At 45.6% G+C, this 21,031-nt stretch overlaps 1 protein-coding gene across 5 annotated transcripts in view; it reads left to right on the plus strand.

Annotated features, from left to right (window-relative positions):
- The window catches only part of DPF3 (double PHD fingers 3), a 281,327-nt gene that overhangs the window by 210,525 nt on the left and 49,771 nt on the right, over positions 1–21,031 (plus strand). For 4 of the 5 annotated variants that reach the window (XR_004259059.1, XR_004259056.1, XR_004259057.1 and 1 more), the window contains exons 8-9: positions 9,213–9,341; positions 12,273–13,648. Coding sequence is in view for 1 of the 5 variants with exons in the window: in XM_032245698.1 (XP_032101589.1) it covers positions 9,213–9,341 (129 nt within the window). In the remaining 4 variants the exon portion in view is untranslated. The remainder of the gene's footprint in view (positions 1–9,212; positions 9,342–12,272; positions 13,649–21,031) is intronic. The other variant, XM_032245698.1, reaches the window with a different exon arrangement.

Below are 21,031 nucleotides of genomic sequence, written 5' to 3' on the forward strand. Positions count from 1 at the left end.
GCCTGGGTTCAGAGCCAAGTGAGCCACTCACTGACTGACACGTGACCTTAGCCGAGCTGCGTAGCCGCATGGATCACTATGTAAAATCAGATCATTAATGGCATCTATCTCATAGGTTATGATAAAGATTAAGTAAGTGACTTCCAGGTGACATGACTGTCACGCCACATTAGAGCCATGTTTCTCAAGCTCGAGGCTGCATCAGAATCACCTGGAACATTTGTGAAAACACAGCCCACTGGATCCCACCCCCAGAGTTTCTGATTCAGCAGGCGGAAGACAGGGCTGTGGAATTTGCTTTTTTTTTTTTTTTTTTTTTTTGAGAGGGGGTCTTGCTCTGTGCCCCGGGCTGGAGTGCACTGGCGCGATGCCAGCTCACTGAGACCTCCACCTCCTGGGTTCAAGTGATCTCTTGACTCAGCCTCCCAAGTAGCTGGGATTATAGGCATACACCACCCTGCATGGCTAATTTTTGTCTTTTTAGTAGAAGCGAGGTTTCACCATATTAGCAGGCTGGTCTTGAACTCCTGACCTCAAGTGATCCACTCGCCTTGGCCTCCCAAAATTCTGGGATTACAGGCATGAGCTACCATGCTTGCCCAGGAATTTGCATTTTTGACAAGTTCCCAGGTAAATCACTACCTTAGAGAAATCTAGCTTTCCAAGACTGATGTTCAGTCGGTCAATTTCCCTTTTAAATTCCTTTTTTCTTTTGGATGCCAGGTAACTAGCCAGGAGTCAGGTTGTATTGTCAAATTGAAGGGGTAGCCTTGGTTTTTGCTCTTTTCCTAATGCTCTGTCCCGTATAGGACAGATATCTCTGGCTCTCAGCACCGGCTTCCCGGCCTGCCTTTGGGGTGTGTCCCTGCCTGGGCCCCCATCCCCAAGCTGTGCTGCCCCTCAGCTCTGTGGTCTCTTGATTTCTTCCAGATGCTCAGGTCTAAAGCAGGAGGTGCAAGTTTTCCTTTTCTTTCCTTTTTTTCTTTTTTCTTTTTTTTCTGAGATGGAGTTTCACTCTCGTTGCCCAGGCTGGAGTGTAATGGCATGATCTTGGCTCATCACAACCTCCACATCCCAGGTTCAAGTGATTCTCCTGCCTCAGCCTCCCGAGTGGCTGGGATTACAGGCATGCACCACCATGCCTGGCTAAATTTGTATTTTTAGTAGAGACGAGGTTTCTCCATGTTGGTCAGGCTGGTCTCAAACCCCCGACTTCAGGTGATCTGCCCACCTCGGCCTCCCAAAGTGCTGGGATTATAGACATAAGCCACCACGCCTGGCTAAGCTTTTCCTTTTCTTTAATACTGCTTTCAGTCTGAAGAACGAAGAAAATGCTGGTCCTCTTGCAGACTGAGTTCAGTGGTGCTGGTGAAAAGGACTGAGAGGGCAGGGCTGGGCAAAGCAAAACAAGGGGCTTGCTGAATACTAATTATGTCAATAATAATATCCCGACAACTTAGACAGGCAAAGCTGATCCAGCTCTAACACATCAAGGTGTCCTGGAGTACATGAAGGGGAGTGATGTCACTTTGTTTAGAGCGCAGTTGATATAGTAGCTCTTAAATTAATGTTTTCTCCTTCAACAAACTCATTTGGTAGCAACCACAGGTTGCCGCACCAGCGCATGAACTGACCCATATCCCCAAACACTGGAAAATGGAAATATCTCATTACGCGTCACGTTCCCTCAGTGACACTGAGACCATTCCTGAGCTTTACTTCGTCTTTTTCTTACCTTTCTGACGCATTAATGGCAGACTCAGGGTTGCCCACCTAACGCTGGAGCACAAAGGATGTTCCTCGGGGTCCGTGTGACTGTCTGGCCCCAGATCCAATGACATGGTGCACACACTCCTGGCAAATTGTTGTGGTCTTTTGGCAAACCGCAAATCACAGCTCTCACCAAATACATCCACCAAGATGGGGACATCAGTGTGAGTGGGCATGTTTTCTGCTTTTACAGCACACTTTTTAGGAGTGAATATTCACAAGGTTCGCATGTAAAGGTGTAAGTCTTGGATAAAGATGGAGGAAAAGAAGGCAGGCACAGGGAGGGTGAAGGGCTGACTCCATATTTTGAAATATTCGTAATATTTCTACAGTCACCAAAACACACAGCAAGACGGGGCCTGTGTTCTTACTGGTTGCTGCTGGGTCCCTGGTGAGAGACTGAATGAGACTCAAGACTCCAGGGCCAGCAGAGCCTGGGAATTCCTGATGCCTTCCATTCTGGTTGACTAAGAGATGCCTGAGAGCGAGGATTCCTGGGGAGGCAGACGCAGTGGCTCTCCACACCACAGCTTTCTTCTCTCCAGTGTTTCTCCTTCCCACGTCTTCTGTGCACCGATACGAGAGGGATTTAGGATAGTCGCCTGTGCTCAGGGAACTCTCAATTCCTGGTCATTAACTTCCCTTTGCCTGGCAGATTTTTTTTCTTAAAAAGCCTCTGTGACAATTTGTCTATCCTTTCCCTCAGGATTGATTGTCACCTCTGTGTCAGTCACTGCCAGCCAGGTGCCAGGGATACAGAGGTGAAGGGCACGGCTCCTGCCCTCAGGTAGCACATAGCTAACAGGAAAAGAGGCATTTATACCAGCACAGAACAGCGATGAAAGGCTGGGTTCCTCTGGGTGTGGAAAACTTGGATTTTCTGTCTCTTACCTGATGATAATACTCGAATAATCGACCTGAAAGGGACCCTAGGACCTCACCTAGCGCATTCTCTTGCCTCTCGATCACCAATGCAGTCAAAACCCTGGGCCTTTGGGGCCCTTCCCTGTGTGCAGAGGCCTCTCCAGAGAAGCCCGCCCTGACCGTGGCTTTAGTCATTAACCACATGCCTTTCCAGCTCTCCTGTAGCACGTGCTGCTTTTCCAGCTCATCTTGCCTCACCTTGTCCTTGACGGTGTGGAGTGTGACAGTTTGTCAGCTCCATCCATAATTGTGAGGACTGATGACAGTGGCCCCGGGCCTCAGTGCCTTCTGCACCAGCGCCTTCTGCACCTGCTCCTGAGCGGCCCCCGTCACTTTTCTGTACATTCATGGTGCCCTCAGGGCTGGTGGCAAGATGGCCTGCGGGGAGAGCAAGTTTTCTGCTGTCGAGGACTCTGATGGTTGGAGGGTCCTATGGGGAGCGGGCCCTGGTGTCTGCTTCCCCGCCAGTCTTCCAGGCCCCCTGCCCCTCCACATTTGGGAGGAAGGCTTCCTTTGTCTTCCTCCCGGAGCCCTAGGGCAGGGCCTGAGTTGCTATTAGGTGGCCAAGGAGAACCAGCCAGAAAGAAAGCCCCACACTTTTTATTCCTGGGATCTGTGGGATTTATTTTTTCATCAGTTCTAGGGAAGCAATGAAAAAAGGTGTCAGGCCTGGGGGATAATTTATATGAGTAAACACGACCAGCGAGCAGGAGCATGAGAATTAAGGCCATTTATCCCGGCTTTGATGCTCCCTTTGCCCTCTGGTCCAGCCTTCCCCACAGTCTCTATCACGCCACTTTTAACCCTCTCCTGGCTCTGCTCCATGCTGGGCCTGCTGCAGTTCCTCGCAGCCGCTTTCTCTCCCCTGCCTGCCTCCCCCTCCTCCAGCAGCCCTCATTAAAGGCTGGGCAGAGGTAGCAGGCTGTGGCACTGGCCTCCAGCTGAGGCCTGCTCCTGATTCTGCAGGGAAGGCACGTCGGGGTCCACGCTTGCTCCCTACCTCCGTCTCCTGCCCCCAAGCTTCCTCCTCCGGACTGGCCTGGCTGGCATGTCCTGCCTGGCTGACCTGGGCTCCTTTCCTCTTTCCCTCCTTTCCTCTCCCCTTTCCTTCCCTCCGTCGTCCTCTGAAGATGCGCTCTGCACAGCCAAGTGGCACGGGGCTAGCATGCTTTACACTTGAGAGATGAAGTCATAACAGGTGGCAAGAGCGGAGGCTGCTGGAGCCCAGGATTCCGGTTGCCATGGAAACATGTCAGACCTGTAGAGGGACACGGGAACTGTCAGCCTGCGGAGGGTGGCGGGGGGAACAAACAAGAGGGGCGAGGAGAGGCGCATCTCTTCCCAGAGGGTTCTGCTCACTGCCCCTGAATTCCCCAAGGGCTGTGCACCCCAACCTCCCAGCCTAGCAGGCTCCAGAAATGGAGCTGCTCAGCTGAGGCTGGGGCTGGGGCTGGGTGGTGGGCACTGAGCGTGGCCGTGCGTTTGTGCACACCAGGCCCTGGCAGGCGGACAGAGCGTCTGCTCAGGATGTGAGGCCATGCTTTTGTGCACGTGCCAAGGAGGAGCCTGAACTTCTGGCCTGCTTCCTATTCCCTAGGATGCTTGGGACACAGCTCTGGTCTCAGCAGAACCCAGGCGAGTGGCTGTTGCCGACGGCTGGTTTGTCCCCGCCACTCATTCTTTCTGTGAGTGGCAGCCACATCACAGCAGAGATCAGACTCGGAGAGGGAGAGGCGGCGCTGCCTGGGTGGTAGTTTTATGGAAGATTTGGAGCCTTGTTTGCCATAGACATAAAACCTGATTTAACTCAAAAACCCTGTAGCGTGCACTAATACCTTTCCAGAATGCCAGCTCTCCCTTCCCTGAGCATGGTGGTGGGACTGTGTGAAGCTTCGCTTTTCCTTTTTCTTGCTTTGTTTTATCTGAAAGCTCTTCCCTGCCTTCTGTTATTTTTTTTTCTGCTTTCTTCATGAACTTTGTTCCTGATTTCCATTTTTTTTCTTTGAGCTTTTGAGAGTTATCTCCCTCAGGTAGATTTCTAAACTCTTAAGGCTCACTTTATTTTCTCAGCAACTTACTTGTGTCTCTTATATGATCTCAGCCCATGAACATTAATCAACAGAAAACCACATCCATCATTGCAGACGCTGCCATAGAGATACCACTAGGGTCTTTGCCCTCTCTGTCATCTTATTCTATAAAGCGGGACTCAATTTCCCATAAGCAGAAGCAAAATCTCTATTTAAATCCCACTTGCAAGGTCTGGGTGAGCTTTCTATTTATAGTAAAATCCTCTTTATAATGATCTCATATACGGTAACAGGAAATTGCTCACGGCTGGGTCAGGCCATAGGCCAATCTAGCCATGATGTGAGCTTTACTTAAAAAAATTCCTTCATGAGCCTCTGGAATTCTCCAGAGAAGTGTTTTCATAGAGTAGATGACAATAAACAGGATCACCCAGGATGGATTACTGTAGTAGGGACATTAAATATAAGTTCAAAGGGAATTTCCACTTTTATCAGGCCAGTCTCAATAATTTTTATCGCTTTGGGCTTTGTAAATATCATATTGGGCAAATCAGGTTGACTCTAAAGAGATTTATGAAACATTTGATATGCAAGGTATGGCTGGAAAGTGTTTGCTCTGGACTTCCCAGGAGGCAGAGAGGTGTGATTAGAGGCACAATCTCTGGGGACACAGACAAACTGGGAGTGAATCCTGCCTTCGAAGAGCCCAAACGAGGCTTGGAGCCAGCGCTTTAATCTCTTTGGATTTCAGTTATTGCATCTGTCAAAAAAAAAATCCCTACTTCACAAAGTTTTTGCAAGAATCAATGAAATAACATGTATAAAGCATCCAGCAGAAGATTTGCCACAGTTTTGTGATAAATGTGTTTCCTTCTCGATATGCAGTTGAACAAAAGGGAGGCTGAGTGGATAGGCATGACCTCGTATCCTCTCCTCAAGAGACAATGAATCATTGTCTTATATGTGCTTGTGTGTTTGGCGTAGAATGATGTCTCACCTCCTGCAGGAGGGGCACAGTGTTATTCTTCCAGTGACGCAGGGCCGTTGGCTACCGACTTCTGTGTACTCTGGGAGCTGGCCGTGAGACCAGATGACAGGCCAATTCATGCACACATGGACCAGCTCTCCTCCGATAGGGAAATAAGCTAGGAGCAGTGAATGATATCCAGCGGTCCCAGGGGCATCACTGTGCCACCCACTGACCTCCCTGCCATCGCTCTCTAAGTCATTCATCCCACAGATTGTAGGTGTTCCAATAATGAGTTAGAGCTGGTCTCCAACCTGAAGGAGTAGATCTGTTTAATATGGTGAGATGGTAATGTAAAATGGAGAGAGGAGGTACACAGATGCATGTATAAACAAGGGTCACGATGGTGATATCAACAGTGTCCTCCCCAGAGCATGACTGATATGTTTTAGCTGAAGTTTGAGACAGCTCCATGGGAGAATCCTTGCTCTGAAACTAACCCCAAGTACCAAAAAGTGTAAGGAAATCAGGTGCATAAGTAATCAGTCCATTCCATACCATCTGACCACAGTGGAAAGATGCTTTGAGCTCACTGTTATAAGAAGAGAGTAGAAACTGAAGCAAAAATGACTTATCTGAAAATAAAACATAGCTGTTCATGATCGCTTTCTATACAGGGCCATTGCCAGACTAAAAATGTACTTCCGCACCCCAGCTGACCTGGCATGTCACCACTGTGCACACCGGGGTCTATACGTGGGATTTTAGACCCTCCCTCACTCCTTGGACAAGAACTTTGTATGGCCAACAGGATGCTGCTCTGACTCCATCTCCTCAGAAGCTTCCCTTCTTCAGATGAATTCAATTCTTTTCCTTTGGTCTTTTTACAAAGGCTCAATTCCTCCATCACTACCTGCTCAGCTCTACTGGATCATTTCTGATTTTTTTTATTTCCTGTAGTATTAGAGTTCCTGATTCAATAGAGTGTTCTATTAATGGTCTGTTGGTAGTGAATGCTGTATAGAATTGTATTAGTCCATCTTCATACTGCTGGGAAGAAATGCCTGAGACTGGGTAATTTATAAAGAGAAAGAGGTTTAATGGACTCATGGTTCCACCTGCCTTGGGGGGCCTCACAATCATGGCAGGAGGCAAAGGAGGAGCAAAGGCACATCTTACATGGCAGCAGGCAAGAGAGCATGTGCAGGGGAACTGCCCTTTATAAAACCATCAGAGCGCATGAGAATTACTCACTATCACAAGAACAGCATGGGAAAAACCTGCCCCCATGATTCAGTTACATCCCACTGGGTCTCTCCCATGATATGTGGGGATTATGGGAGCTGCAATTCAAGATGAGATTTGGGTGGGAACAGAGCCAAACCATATCAAGAATTAATCTGCAAGTTTTTATACTCTATATTTTACTTCATCATCCTCAGACATCACAAGGGATACAGTGTGTTGGAGAAAATGAGATTCTTTGGTTAAAGATCTTGTGGATGGGGAGGAAAATTGAACATTATAGGAAGTCCCTAAGAGTAAACAAGAGAGACAGCTGAGGAGAATAGGCCCCCTGCAAGGTTTTATGGAATGATATATATGGGATTCTTTGATTGCCTTCCATGCAGGAAGGTATCCAAGTAACAACTGGTATCTCCACATTTTATACCTAGTTCGTATCAATCGTGACACTTAACTTTGGTTTACCCTCAGTCCCTAAATTTAGTATACCCAGTCTCTTCTTTCTGTTCCTCATTTGATAGATTTCCATCCATCTCTTGATGAGGAAATCCTGAGTTTATTTGCTTCCTAGAGATGCTTTGATTTTCTTAGGAGAGTTCTAAAAATGATGAAGTTGGCAATTGAGGGAGAAGGGAAAGGGACACTGGTACTTCTGGTTTGGGTAATGAAAATTTTATAGACAGAGTAAAATTTTTGCGGATGTACTTCTTTTTGGAGATTATTTGCAAAACTGTTCTGTATGCTATGTGGATGTGTTTGAGATCCAGGGACTGATGAAGAAAAGCCCACACTCAACAGACCCCAGAATGTGGCCAGCTTCTCTGTCTCCCCCAAACAGCTAACACTTCTTGTAGAGAATTTTCTGCCTCCCTGAAGATGGAAATCAATGACTTAGAAACCAATTAAACAATCCAAATAGCAACTGATAAATGGATTAACCCTCCGTAATGAAATTCTGCTAGCTTTTGTCTTCCGCCTTCCTCAGGTAGGTTTTCTATTCCTGGAGGCAAAACAGAGGCATGGAGGAAGTGGAGGCCAGAGGGAATCGCATTAAAGTGGGTGAATCCGTTTATCACTTACTGTCTGGATGGTATTTCTGCTCACATCTCTGCTTCCTTTTTCAGATTTGTACCCTATGGGAGCCTGATTAACATTAGCCAGTGAATAATGAAAGGCAGCAGCAGACACTGGGTCTGGAGAGGAGGAAGATACTTGGGTGGTTAAGGCTGATCCCATAAACAGAGAGACTTTTCTTCTTAATCATGAGCAGGGAGTGTGAATGTGACAAAGAAATGCCTGCAATGGGGAAGGAGAAACAGAGAAAAAGGGAGGCATTTCTCTCCCTGCAAATAACCTGTTCAGGGCTTCTCAAGCAGCCCCTGGAAATGGAATGATTTTGGTGCTTGAGGACATGTGCTGTTCTCCTCACAGGCTTTGTTTTCAAGATCATGTTCCAAGAGTTATCTTGGCCTTTGTTTAAGGGCTTCCAGCAGGAGTGGGTTTTGAAGTCAGTGTGTTCAGTTACTTGTGACAGTCTTAAGCCTAGAGACATGCTCGGTAACTCACCATTTAATCCATCTCTGGCATGAGGCTGAGCCAACCGCCTAGAAACCTGGGTCTAGTTCTGATTCTAGGCACGTGGGGTCTTGGGTACTTCCCACGATCAATGTGTCTGGGCTTCAGGGAGATGGGGACTCCCCTTCAGGGAGATCGATGCCCTACCAAGATGTCTGTCAAAGTCCCCAAGAACGTCTTTGGTATTCTTCCTGGAAATGACCACCCATCGGTGCTTCTTTGTTCTCCATTTCAGGGACAGGAAGAATGTCTACTAAACAAAAGCACCATTCCCAAAGGCAAGGTGCAGACACTGGTTGTTTCCTCTCCCTCTTCTCACACTGCAGTGTGTGGTTTCCATCCGATGCCTGGGGCCTGGGCCTGCAGGCCTGATTGTTGAGGGCTGAGAGTAGTTCACTTGACCAGTACCCCTTCCAGATGGTTTGATCATCTAAGGATGCAATCAGAGGAGCAGGGTGATTTCCACAACAACACAGAGTTGGGAAATACTCTAAAAATGAAAGTAAACTCTAGGTGACTTGAAAGACATTAGAACCATTAAACCCGAAAGGATTCAAAAGAAAGCCTAGCCCAATTTGCCAAGTCAGTTATAATAAAACTTCAAATTCCTTCTGGAGCAAGTTCTATCCCACTGTAGGAAGAGAAGGGGCGGTTGAAACTCACGTAAGCCTGAAATTTGAATGTTTTAAATGTTCCTACAGCCCAGAAAGGACCGGATGGAACAGTCATTCCCAATAACTACTGTGACTTCTGCTTGGGGGGCTCCAACATGAACAAGAAGAGTGGGCGACCCGAAGAGCTGGTGTCCTGCGCAGACTGTGGACGCTCTGGTGAGTGTGACCCCTTCCTGCACCGAGTGCTCTTAGACCAGGAATGCTTCTCTTGCATTCCTCTTCCATCTTGTAGTGGTGGAGGCTGGAGAGGGGGCGATGGCGGTGATGCTTTCGAGTGGAGAGGGGTTTCCAGCTCGTCCTGATGTTTTTCCTCTTTGGGTCTCAAAACCCAAAAGTTGTGCCCTAGGATCCAGGGAAAAAGGGCAGAGAGAAGTTTTGGATTTGTGTCCGGCCTTTCCATGAGGTGCCTATTTCTTTGTGCGTGTTTTTACGGACCACAGCGAGGTAGGGTAGAAATGCCTGGAGAGAAGGCAACGTGCTTTCTCGTAGCAGATGATGCACATGTAACAAAAAGATGTGTTTGTTCTGTGGAAGTGCCTAGGGCAAACCCAAAGAGTGTGGTGTGGAAACATGAGTATTGGGAGAGCAACCACATCTTGGATTGTGGGAGTCAGAGATCCCTGGGCTCCTGGCCAGCTGCATAAACACCACCTCCATCGGCCACTCATCTCATTTTCTAAAATGGAGCAAAAGAGACCCTGATAGATCAATGAGGCAAAAGGACAGGCATTGCTAGGGCCAATCTGGAGTTGATTCGGTGTGTATGTTTCTATTTCAACCTATCAAAACGCTAAAGTAACAAAAAGAGACTTCTGGTCTTGTACCTTCATTCTTAAAATGAATTCAGGGTTTCAGGTTACGTTCAAGCTGTTGTTCTGTTTTTTAGTTCTAACCAAACCATTATTTTTGGCTGGCCATGGTTGGTTGGTACTGTCTATTTTTCGTACGGTATGTCATTGACAGACCACAGTGCAAGGCAGGGCAGAAGGAATTTCAACCTCAGTTTTAGTCTCATCCGCTCTTGATATGAGTAGGTGAAACAGTTTGATTGGATGCTTGGTTCCAGCAGTGAGGAGTCATTTCTCCTTTGTACCTTTCTATCCAATGTCTTTTTCACCCTCAGTCCCCAGAGAAGGACTGAGATGACCGTCTCATGGTTTACTGTAGCAACTCAGTTCTTTCCTTGCTCTGGGTCTGTAAACCTTAGCTTTAGCCCCTTTATATTTTTATGGTAGGGCTGTTTAGGGCTTAAGACTGGCTTGAGTAGCAAATCAGCAATTTAAAAAGGACTGTGGTTTCTGCTGCACACAACCCTCAACGTGTAACTCTCAAGGATCCTGACAGGGTGGTCCATTTCTGCAATTCTGTCAATTCATTTACTGTCCAAACATTGTACCTAATGTTGAATTTTTTACTCTACTGATGCTAGCTTAGAAGACAGGGCCCTTGTGATAGCAGGCTCTGTTTTTTTTTTAGATGCTTACAAAAAAAAAATAAAACCAAGATGAAATTCAATGCCGTGTTTTTTAAAAGCAGGGAATCAGATGAAATCTCTACTTCCACAGGCAAGGTCACTTGGAGTGATGTTCTGAGCAACATGTTATGGACTGCTGTAGGTTTGGATGGGTTGGGGGGGACAGCTTGAGAATTCTTCTTGCAAACTGCTGTAATGTACATCCCCCCTTCCTTTCTTACAAAAGATGGGGTGCTAGAATCCCAGCCATGGGATGTCAGGAGTGGGAATTCGTTTTTTCTATGCAAAGCCTCTTTCCACAATCTCTCAGCTTTTCCCGCAAGGTTCTGCCTGCTGTGTGGCTTGGGAGCCATTTTCTACCAGCCATTTCTAGATATTCTCATTGCATTTGCCGATGATTAGTTTTGGCGGATCATTTAGACAAGGTCTGACTCTGATATTCCTGAAATAGTTGATACCTTGGGAAGAAACAGGTGTCATTGGCCCATGAGATGAGACGTGCTTGTTAAGGGAGGTGGGCGAGTACTTCCCTGGGGCCCCCCTACGGTCCTTCCAAAGAAGACTATGGCACTTGGAAGAGCTTCCTTCCCCCTCCCATCTGCCTTACCACAGCTGTTTTCTGGGAGAAAATGAGATTCCTGAAATTGACACCATGCGGGTTGTATCATTCCCTTATACAAGAGCAGTCCTGGGGCTCATTTAGAATGTGAAAAAGTTTAAACCTGAGTTTTACAGATTTCAGGATGCTGTTTTATTAGGACTTTTCTACTCTGATTTCTCACCTTCTTAGTGCTCTGAGTGAGACTTGACAAATGAACTTTCTGGAGTAACCAATACCCGGGCTTGGTTGGTGGCTGGAGTGTGTGTGTGTGTGTATGTGTGTGTGTGTGTGTGTGTGTGTGTGTGTGTGTGTGTATGTGTGTGTGGTGTGTGCATGCACACACGTATGTGGATACAGTTCACAGCAATTTCCTCTAGTGGTTAAAGAAAGCAAACTCTTTTATCACCTGCCACTTATCAGACTTTCCAACTTCCTTTTGCTTTCAGTGCAAATGAACTACATGGTGTAAGGGGAGAATTGAAAGGGTTCTGAAAGGATGGGATTAGAAGCGGGTAAAAATAAAAATGAATGGAGGCTTAACCACCTTGAATGGGTTATCTGACAGCAATATCTTTGTAGAGCTGACTGTCAAAGTGAAGGACAATCATTGTTCAAAGAAACACCAACAGAAAACACCAAAGAAATGCCAGCCAGGCTTAGAAACCACCAAGGAGAATCATTGTCTGGGGCAGGGTCGAGTGAGCATGCAAGCGTCTGTGTGTACGCACAGCAGAAGAAAGATCATGGGTGGATCTTTTGCTGTCTGAAGCTGTGGACATATGTACTGTGGTAGACGCGATGCCTTTTCAGGGAGTGGGGGAAGCCTCTTCCCTGGAAATGTTTGCATTGTCCCAAATCCCCGTCATCAGATGATGCACCCGGTTAATCCCTTTGGTGTGAAAATGGTTTAATATCTTGCTATTAAGAATAACATTGTAATATCATAATGAGAATATTAATAATGCTGTCTATTGCTTAACCCATGTGCTGATATATTCATCATACATGTCAGCTCATTTGGGAGGAGAAGGCAGGAAGGAGAAGGAGGCAGCGGCCGCAGCACGCACCACGGAGGACTTATTCGGTTCCACGTCAGAAAGTGACACGTCAACTTTCCACGGCTTTGATGAGGACGATTTGGAAGAGCCTCGCTCCTGTCGAGGACGCCGCAGTGGCCGGGGTTCGCCCACAGCAGATAAAAAGGGCAGTTGCTAAACCCACGGAACAGACTCTCTGGCCAATTAGCCATCCCCCTCTGACTTTGGTCATTGTGCTGGTTCTGATATATTTTTTTAAAATGAAAGACAACTTTAGGTTTTCCCTCTATCCTTGCTTTTTTCCCCCTCACCTCCCATGTGCCCGTCTATCCCTAACCCACCCCTCTGTTTTGGGTATGTGCAACAGAAGCACAGACTACTGAAACAAAAGCAAAAGAGCAGAATGAACGTTCTTCCAAGAGATGGCATTGTGACGTGCTATTTATTTTCCATAGAAATAGGAAGTTAGGTGGATTGTCTCTTTTTTGAGGGGAAGGGGGTCTTTTTGACAGGAGCAGAGTTGATTTCCTCAATTTTCATATTTATTGGCAAAAGGAAGAGAAGAGGAACTTTGGGTTTGGAAACAAAGAACCAATAACATTAAAACATTATTATTTATATATTCTAGCTATTATTAGAATCAGACTTTTTTTTTTGAGAGAGAGAGAGAAGGGAAATCAAAGAAATCAAAGTAATATCCTGTTTAGAGGCAAGCCACTGGGGGGAGAATTTCCTCAATGGGAGGTGGTCGCACTTTCTGTGCCCCACAGAGTTTGTGGCTCCCCGCGGCAGACCCCTCCCTCATTCTCCTCCCTGACCTTTCCATCCTCCTCTCTGCCTGCGAGAAAATGTCAGTAGTTCCAGAGAAGTCGGGGCGTCTATGCCTGGCCTCCCTCCACACCCTGGCCCTGACCAGCCGCCTCCTGGGCTCCTCCTCCTCCGTCAGTAGAGCTGCTGTTTTGTTATTGCTGGTTTTCCCTCACTTTCCTCCTGGCAAAGAACGACTTCCAAATGCAGGGATGGAACATAAGCAGAACATCATGGGCTCAGCAGTGACTCCACCACCCGAGGCCAAGACTGTGCTCCTGGAAGAAAGAAGGAGACCTCACCGTGTGTTTCCCCTCCCCTTGCCCCTGTTAAGAAACATACCAATACCTGTTGGATGATGAAGGCTACCGTATTTCTTCTATATTTTTTTATAGTGCCCGCCAGGCACTTTGTTTTATGTTTCCAATAGTACTTCCTGAAATAAACCAAAGCAACACTGCTCAAGACCCCTGGGGCGATGGAGAAGGCTACCCACCTCACTGACAGTCCCAAGAATGACCAGCTGCGAGGTCCTAGTCAAAAGGTATGTCTTGGCTAACCTGTCTTACAATGTGGGCAAAACCATCATATCTATTTTTTAGTTTTCTTTTTCTTTTTCCTTTTCCCCCCCGCTTGCTTTTTTGTTTTCCTGGGTTTGGACCCACTTCTGTGTGTAAGAGTGGCTACTGGAGTGTCTCCCCCCGGCCCTCTGTGGCCCGTGTGTGCATGGGAACTCACGTGTGCCCAGGCGTAGGTGTGGGAGCCGAGTCTTGCTTGGACTAAGGGAGGGGCTCATTGTGGAGACTGGCAGGCTTCTGGCTTCAACTATGAGAGAAAATGGCTGGGGAAGTGCTTGGCTAACCCTGCCTCCCTTAGCTAGACCTGGAAGTGGAGTCCAGGGAACTGAGATTGGAGTTGGCTGCTGGATTTGGGTAGGAATAAGGAGGTGTGGCACTGCATGTCTAGGTGGTATTTCTTACTCTGGGTTCTAATTTCACAACCAGGGGGATGAATCCAAATTAAAGAAGATCCCTAATTAGGCACAATGCTCAACTTGGCTGTTTGGAAGATTCTGAACTCCCTTTAAGGTTGGCCAGGTCTCCGGCCCCAGGAGCACACAGTCCCAGAAACACAGGCAGAACCATCTGACACGGGCTGGGGACCCAAGTAGCTGCCTGGTTAACAGGCTGCTTATCGGTGTGTCTGGGAAGATTTGCTTTGATGGTCCAGCCCCTGCAAATCCTTATGAATTAGACCGATTGTTGAAATAACAAACTAACCCAAACACAAGGACAAGCAAAGAAACCCAGAAATAAACTCTTTGTACTTTCCTGGTAGCCTGAGACAGAAAGGGCTTCCACTTTTCTCATGCGTGAGATGTACAAGTGATCACCTGGGCATTTATTCTCAGTTTTGAGAGAATGAAAGTAACAATCCCACCCACTTTTGGGATGTTCTGTCTAATCTATATGTGGCCTGCTCCTAGGAAATATGGCTAAACCTCCAACGGTGTCATACTCTGCATGCTCAGCCAATAGAGTTTGCTCCAGTGAGTTTCTGCTCAGGGGATACAACCTACACTTGCTGACATTTTCCACCTCTTGACTGTGTACCTTTGACTCGGATGTCGGATTCATGGGATTATAATTTGCTTTCATTGGTAAAATGTGAGCTTCTATGTTAAATAAATATATGTTCAATCCACACTCTCATCTGAATTCTGTGTAGTTGCTCATAGTCCCAGAATTCTCAATGACTATTTGCCTTTACACTTGAGGTTTTTTTTTCCCCCCTAAAAATCCACATAATTAAGGCAAATTATAAAGGGCTACCTAATTTCAGAGTCTAGCTTGGAGTCTCACAGAGAAACTGTTTAGAACTAGCAAGGCAAACCCACAGGAGAATGTTTGAGAATGGATATTGCTTGTCTGTTTTATATTTAATGGTGTAGCTTGATCTTTGATCTGCATTTGCTCTCACTGGAGGTAGTAGACTTCCTCACCTTTCTTACTTGGGGTAATAGAAGCACAGTAATGTTTCTTAGCATTGTCTTGTCTCACCTTGCTTATAGTGTCTTTGAAGAGACTCAGAATTTATATCCTTAAAGAAAAACCGGAAGGGACTTTTAAGATGATCAAGTTCAGATCTTTCACTTTTCAGTTGAGAAAAGTTGACCCAGAGAGGTTGAGTTAAGTTTGCGGGAGTGGAAGGAGCATTGCTTTGGAGGGAATTGTTTTAAGGAAAAGGAAAGAAAATCGGAGAGGGACCGTGTCGGAGGAGGAAGCTGGCTGTCCGGGGTTTCCAGCCACTTTAATGGTGGACGTTATATCTTTGTCTCCCTTTCTCTAGATAGCAAATCAACATTTATGTGTAAGGCATTGTTCTGGGTGCTTTCCTTGGAATATTTCACTTAATCCTCATGACTACTCCCATGAGATAGGTGTTTATATTAATCCCCAGTTTGCAGAAACTGAGGTTAGTAATAAGGTTAAGACAGGTACAGCTAGGAAGGAGCCAGGTTTTGGTCTTCGGCGACCTGATTGTGGAACCTCTACTCTGTCATTGCCTCCACTGCCCCTCTCATAGTCTATGATTAAGGAATACATATGTATGTGTGTGCTCGTGTACATACTTTGCTGTTTCTTGATTGCAATGGAAGAAAATGTAATGAACATAGCTTTTTAAAGGTAATGTCATTAAAATAAATTTCAACAACTGAAGAGTAAGCTATTAGATCACGTAAGAGAGAATTCTGATTTAGATTCTGTGCAGAATATTGTAGATAACTTACCTTCATAATTGTCATTTCTAGATAATGTACAGAGAGATCTCCTTTTTTGTGACCTCAGAAATTGTAGGAGCTGTGTGAACAGTCAACACACCTTTCTGTTCTTGCTTTTGTTAAATAAGTGTCACTACTCAAAATGTAAATACAAAAGAAATGAGTCATCAAGATGAAAATGATCTGACTAGCTTCCTTTGCCCTCAGCTCGGTAAAGTATCACCGTGAGTTTTCTGAGTCCTAGCCCAAAGAGAGGGGAACCAAAGATACAGAACTTTCTAAATTTGTTACACTAGTTTAATCCCCTGGAGAGGGGGACTGTTGACATAAAGGTGACAGTTGTTATCATTTAGCTGATTTTTTTTCCGATCTAGAACAATCGAATCCTTTATTTCTGTTACGGAGAGACTCTGTAGAGATCAGACACTATAATCACTATAACCCTGGGAAGTAGAAATCTGCATTTAATTTTTTAAAGGTACTTTAAACTCAGTAATCCAATTTGCTACTGGTATTTTAGAGAGAAGAATTTAATAAAAAATTTTGATGTTCACATCAATGGCATCCCTTTAAGGGTTCCTGCTTACTCTGCGTCTCTCTCTGCACCTAATGGGCTGCAGACTGAGACTGCCTTTATCCAGCACTGGAGGGAACGCAAGATCATTACTTGGGGAGAGAACTAAAGGCTGTTTGGAGGTTCTTGCTTCATGGTGGAATAAAATTAATTAACTTTATCCCACTATGCCTCCTGTTACATCTGATGAATATGATCTTGAACATGTTCTTAAAGTTGGAGCAGATTCATCTGTTAGGAATTTTTCCTCATGGGATTTTGCTTAGGCTTTGGAGAAGTGACTTGTGTTGTGTATTCTCTGAGTAAGGTGTCTTTGATTTGGTGTGTGGAAGCCTAGAGTAGAGATAAAAAGTTCTGGGTTCTGGGCTCAGCTCCCTGTATGAATTTGTTGACAGAGATCTCTGCCTCAGTTTCTTAGAGAGGAAATGGACATTTCTTTCCCTATTAGAATATGTAACTCATGTTATCTCATGATGACGCTTAGTGCTGTGAGGTCGGGGAGATGTTATTTGTTTGCATTTTACTGATGAAGGAAACTGAGTTTTGATCCTGTTTGATGACTTGTCTTAAGTTCCAAACTCAGCAAATGATGTATGGATCTTCTAATAAGCTTTCCTCAGTCTATACAGACTTCCCTGGAGATCATCTTTTGAAGAATTCTTGAGTGAAGTCACTAAAGTCTATTTAGGTCTTTTATTCAAGAACTTATTCGATGAAGCAGAGGTATTTGATGCTGTAAAAGAAAAACAAAACCAGCCGGGCACAGTGGCTCATGCCTGTAATCCCAGCACTTTGGGAGGCCGAGCTGGGCAGATCATGAAGTCAGGAGTTTGAGATCAGCCTGACCAACATGGTAAAACCCCATCTCTACTGTAAATACAAAAATTAGCCAGGTGTGGTGGCATGCACCTGTAATCCCAGCTACTCAGGAGGCTGAGGCAGGAGAATCACTTGAACCTGGGAGGCGGAGGTTGCAGTGAGCCAAGATCACGCAACTGCGCTCCAGCCTGAGTGACAGAATGAGATTCTATTCCAAAAAAAAAGAGAGAAAAAGAAAACCAAAAAAACGTAAACCCCAAATGAAACGATGAGCTATTAGAAGAATGTTTCTGAGAAGCAGCAGTGTCTAAGTCCTCAGGAACTTTTTGTGAGAACTAAAGTTGAACTTTCTACATGGTCACTGTTTTGGTGGTGCCTGTGGTGGGGTGTAAAGGTGGCAGGGAGTGAACATTTCCGGCCCCGTTTTGGTCACAAGCCCAATTGCTTCTAACACAAAAACTTTGAATTATGTAATATTGTTGTGTTCAATAAAAGTGATTTCTGACTACTCAAAATAACAATATAGGAAAAGCTATTCTGCTTGATTGATTTGCAAAATAAATGAGAATGATGGAAGAAGTTCCTGTCAGAACTGAATTATTAATTAAAAAACATTGAAAATTAGGTTTTCAAAGTATCTCATCACTGGCACCCAACCAGTAACTAAGACTTTTTGAAAAAATTACTTTTGAAATAATTTTACACTTACAAAAAACTTACGAAGGTTATACCAAGAATTCCCATATGTCCTTCACCCAGATTCTTCAAATAACCACAGCACAGTGATCACAAGCAGGAAATTAACATCGATGCAATACCAGAACTGACAGACTGTATTCAAATTCTGCCAATTGTCTCACTAACGTCCTTTTTCTGGTTCAGGATCCCATCCGGGATCACAGGTTGTCATGTCCTCTTACCAGTCTTTGAAATAGTTAGTACCACAATCTTGCTTTTCACAAGCTTGATACTGGCTAGTATTTCATAGAAAGCCATTCGCTTCTGGCTTGTATGTTGTTTTTCTTTTTCTTTTTTTTTTTTGAGACAGAGTCTTGCTGTGTCTCCAGGCACCAGGCTGGAGTGCAGTGGAGCAATCTCAGCTCACTGCAACCTCTGCTTCCTGGGTTCAAGCAATTCTCCTGCCTCAGCCTCCCAAGTAGCTGAGATTATAGGCATGTGCCACCACACCCAGCTAATTTTTGTATTTTAGTAGAGATGAGGTTTCACCATGTTGGTCAGGATGGTCTTGATCTCTTAACCTCGTGATCCGCCCACCTCAGCCTCCCAGAGTGCTGTGATTACAGGTGTGAGCCACTGTGCCCAGCCCTGTATGTTGTTTCTCTAATGACTACACTGAAGTTGTGCATTTTGGTTAGAATACCGTAGAAATGACATTGTATCCTTCTCAGTGCGTTACATCAGGAGGTATGTGATTGATGTACCCCGTTACTGGTGACTCAGACATTTGGCCTTGCAGCTGAGATTTCAGGGTAGTCTGTTTACAGACCTTGGATGATAACATTTTCATTCAGATATACTTTGGTTCACTTGGTAACTAGGGACTGAGTAGTAACAGTATTTATGTGACTGCTGAGCACTGTGAAGTATGGGATAAAATTAGACATGGGGCCAGGAATTTATAAGCCATTGGATTTATTTTGTGACCTAGTGGATCAGACTAAAAATTCACAAATGGTTAAAATCATGTGAGAGCTGTCATGGGGTAGTTTGTGATTATTTTTGCCAAGGATCTCAGTAGACAAGAAGATTGTCTTGGAGTAAGCCATCTAGATCAACAAAGAGCTCCAGACTGACCGTTGTTGTTGAATCTGTAGGCAAGAATGTCTATTGTCAGTGAGAATGGAGATAATATTTGAACAAAAAGCAAAACTGGGAATCACAACCTGACCCATGTAAAATGGCAAAAATCACCATTTGAAAACCCACCTAAGTACCATTCTGTAGCATTTTGTTTCTGCTGCTCTTGTGCTTATCACAACACACCATGTTTGTTTGCAGTCTTTCTCAAACAGATGGCGTGTTCCTTGAGGGTAAAGGTGGTCTCGCTCATGTTCCCCAGACAGTGCCTGACACCAGTGTGCCATAATTATTTGTTGAAATACACCGAGAACTGAGTAGTTTCTGAGCTAATTAGTGGAAGTCTTACTAAATCTCACTCTATACGTAGTGGATGCTTAATAAATATTGTTGACAGAAAGACTGGAGAAGTCGTCTTTGGACACAGCATCCATTGGTTAAGTCAGATGGGGCGGGCGGGAGCCAGGACGTGTTGAGGTGGTGGTGAGGGGTAAAGGAGAGAAATGGGGGATGTCAGGACAGGGGTGGGGAGGGGTTGACCACGTGTGGAGGGGTAGAAAACTGTACCTGTTTGCAGGGGATTGAGAGCAGGAGTCTAAGAACATAGCTGCACATTTTTCCATTTTTATGGCCTGCAGTTGACCTACCCGGAGGAATCAAAAGAGAAAATGGATGTTAGGAATGCAAAGTTGGGAACTCACCCACGATTTTCTAGGTGGCTTAAATGGGGCAAAAGAAAAATATGTTTGTGTGTACTGGGGGGTCAGGGGTGGAAATCTGAGGAAACTTAAAGGGCATGGGGTATGCTTATGAGACAGACTCACTACAGAGTGGCAGGTAACAACTGACCAGAGGGTCAGGGTATTGGGAGAGGGACAGAAAGACTCCTGGCAAGGAGTGAAATTTTGACAGGTGCTCAAGGAGAGAGCAATCGGCAGGCATTCTGTGGGAGGTCCCAGGGAAGGTCACTTGGGTTTGATCACTCAAGGGAAGGGGTTAGAGGCAGGTGGTAACAACAAAGAGCATGAGGGAAGGGGCGCTCATCAGCAAAGTCGATCAGAAAGGGAGACAGTGGGGTGGGATGGGGTAGAGGCAAGGAACAGGAGCAGGTGTGGAGGGAGGACTTGGTCAAGGAGGAAAGCTGGATGGATGGAGTCTCAGCTTTGGAAGAGCATCTAATCCAGGCTTGTGCACCTGGCCAGTGAATGATGCTTTGGGTACCAGGAGAGATGGGGCAGGAGAGGGAGCTTTCAACTTGGAAGAGGCTGAGCTGCTCATTTGCTTTTGAGCTTTCTTCCCTGCTGGCTTGGCCTTTTTCCATTTAGGTCCCTCCTCTCTCTCTTCCCTCCCTCATCACTCAGCTTAATGTGACCTGTGCACTGTTGGGACACCCATCTCTGCCTTCAGAAACTGCTTCTGGGGTGAAATGTGAGAGTACTTGGTTTTACTGCTTACTCTGTTATGTCCACTGCTTTGTTCCAAAGAGCAAAATGGCAGATTTCATTTCAGCTGGACGCAAAAGCTATGCTTGGCTGTCCAGGCTAAAGGGCCCACCTGATGTGAACCAGCACCACCAGGCTCTAAAGCGATCGCTGGGTTAGTGGAGGACTGGAATAGATCTCTTGGTTGGGGTCTCTCTTTGAGTAATTCTGACACACCTGAATCACTTGGGGCAGGGTTGGAGGTGAGTGTGTGTGCTTGTGAAGGAAGCAGTGTCCTTTTGGGCTTAGGCCAAGTGGGGCATCTGATGGGGTTTTCTGTGGCCAAATTGGTTCTATCCCATAGAACCACTCATTTCTACTTAGATCACAGGGAGAGAGATCATAAAGGTCCTTTCTGGGATGTTTTAACTGTGGAAAGATTCAGTTTGTTTGGTTTCCAAGTGGAAGGGCAATTTTTTTTTTTTTTTTTTTAATACCCAGTTCTGCCTGCTA

The sequence above is a fragment of the Sapajus apella genome, unplaced genomic scaffold, assembly GCF_009761245.1.
Source record: "Sapajus apella isolate SASKATOON/1434 unplaced genomic scaffold, GSC_monkey_1.0 scaffold59, whole genome shotgun sequence".
Lineage (NCBI taxonomy): Eukaryota > Metazoa > Chordata > Mammalia > Primates > Cebidae > Sapajus > Sapajus apella.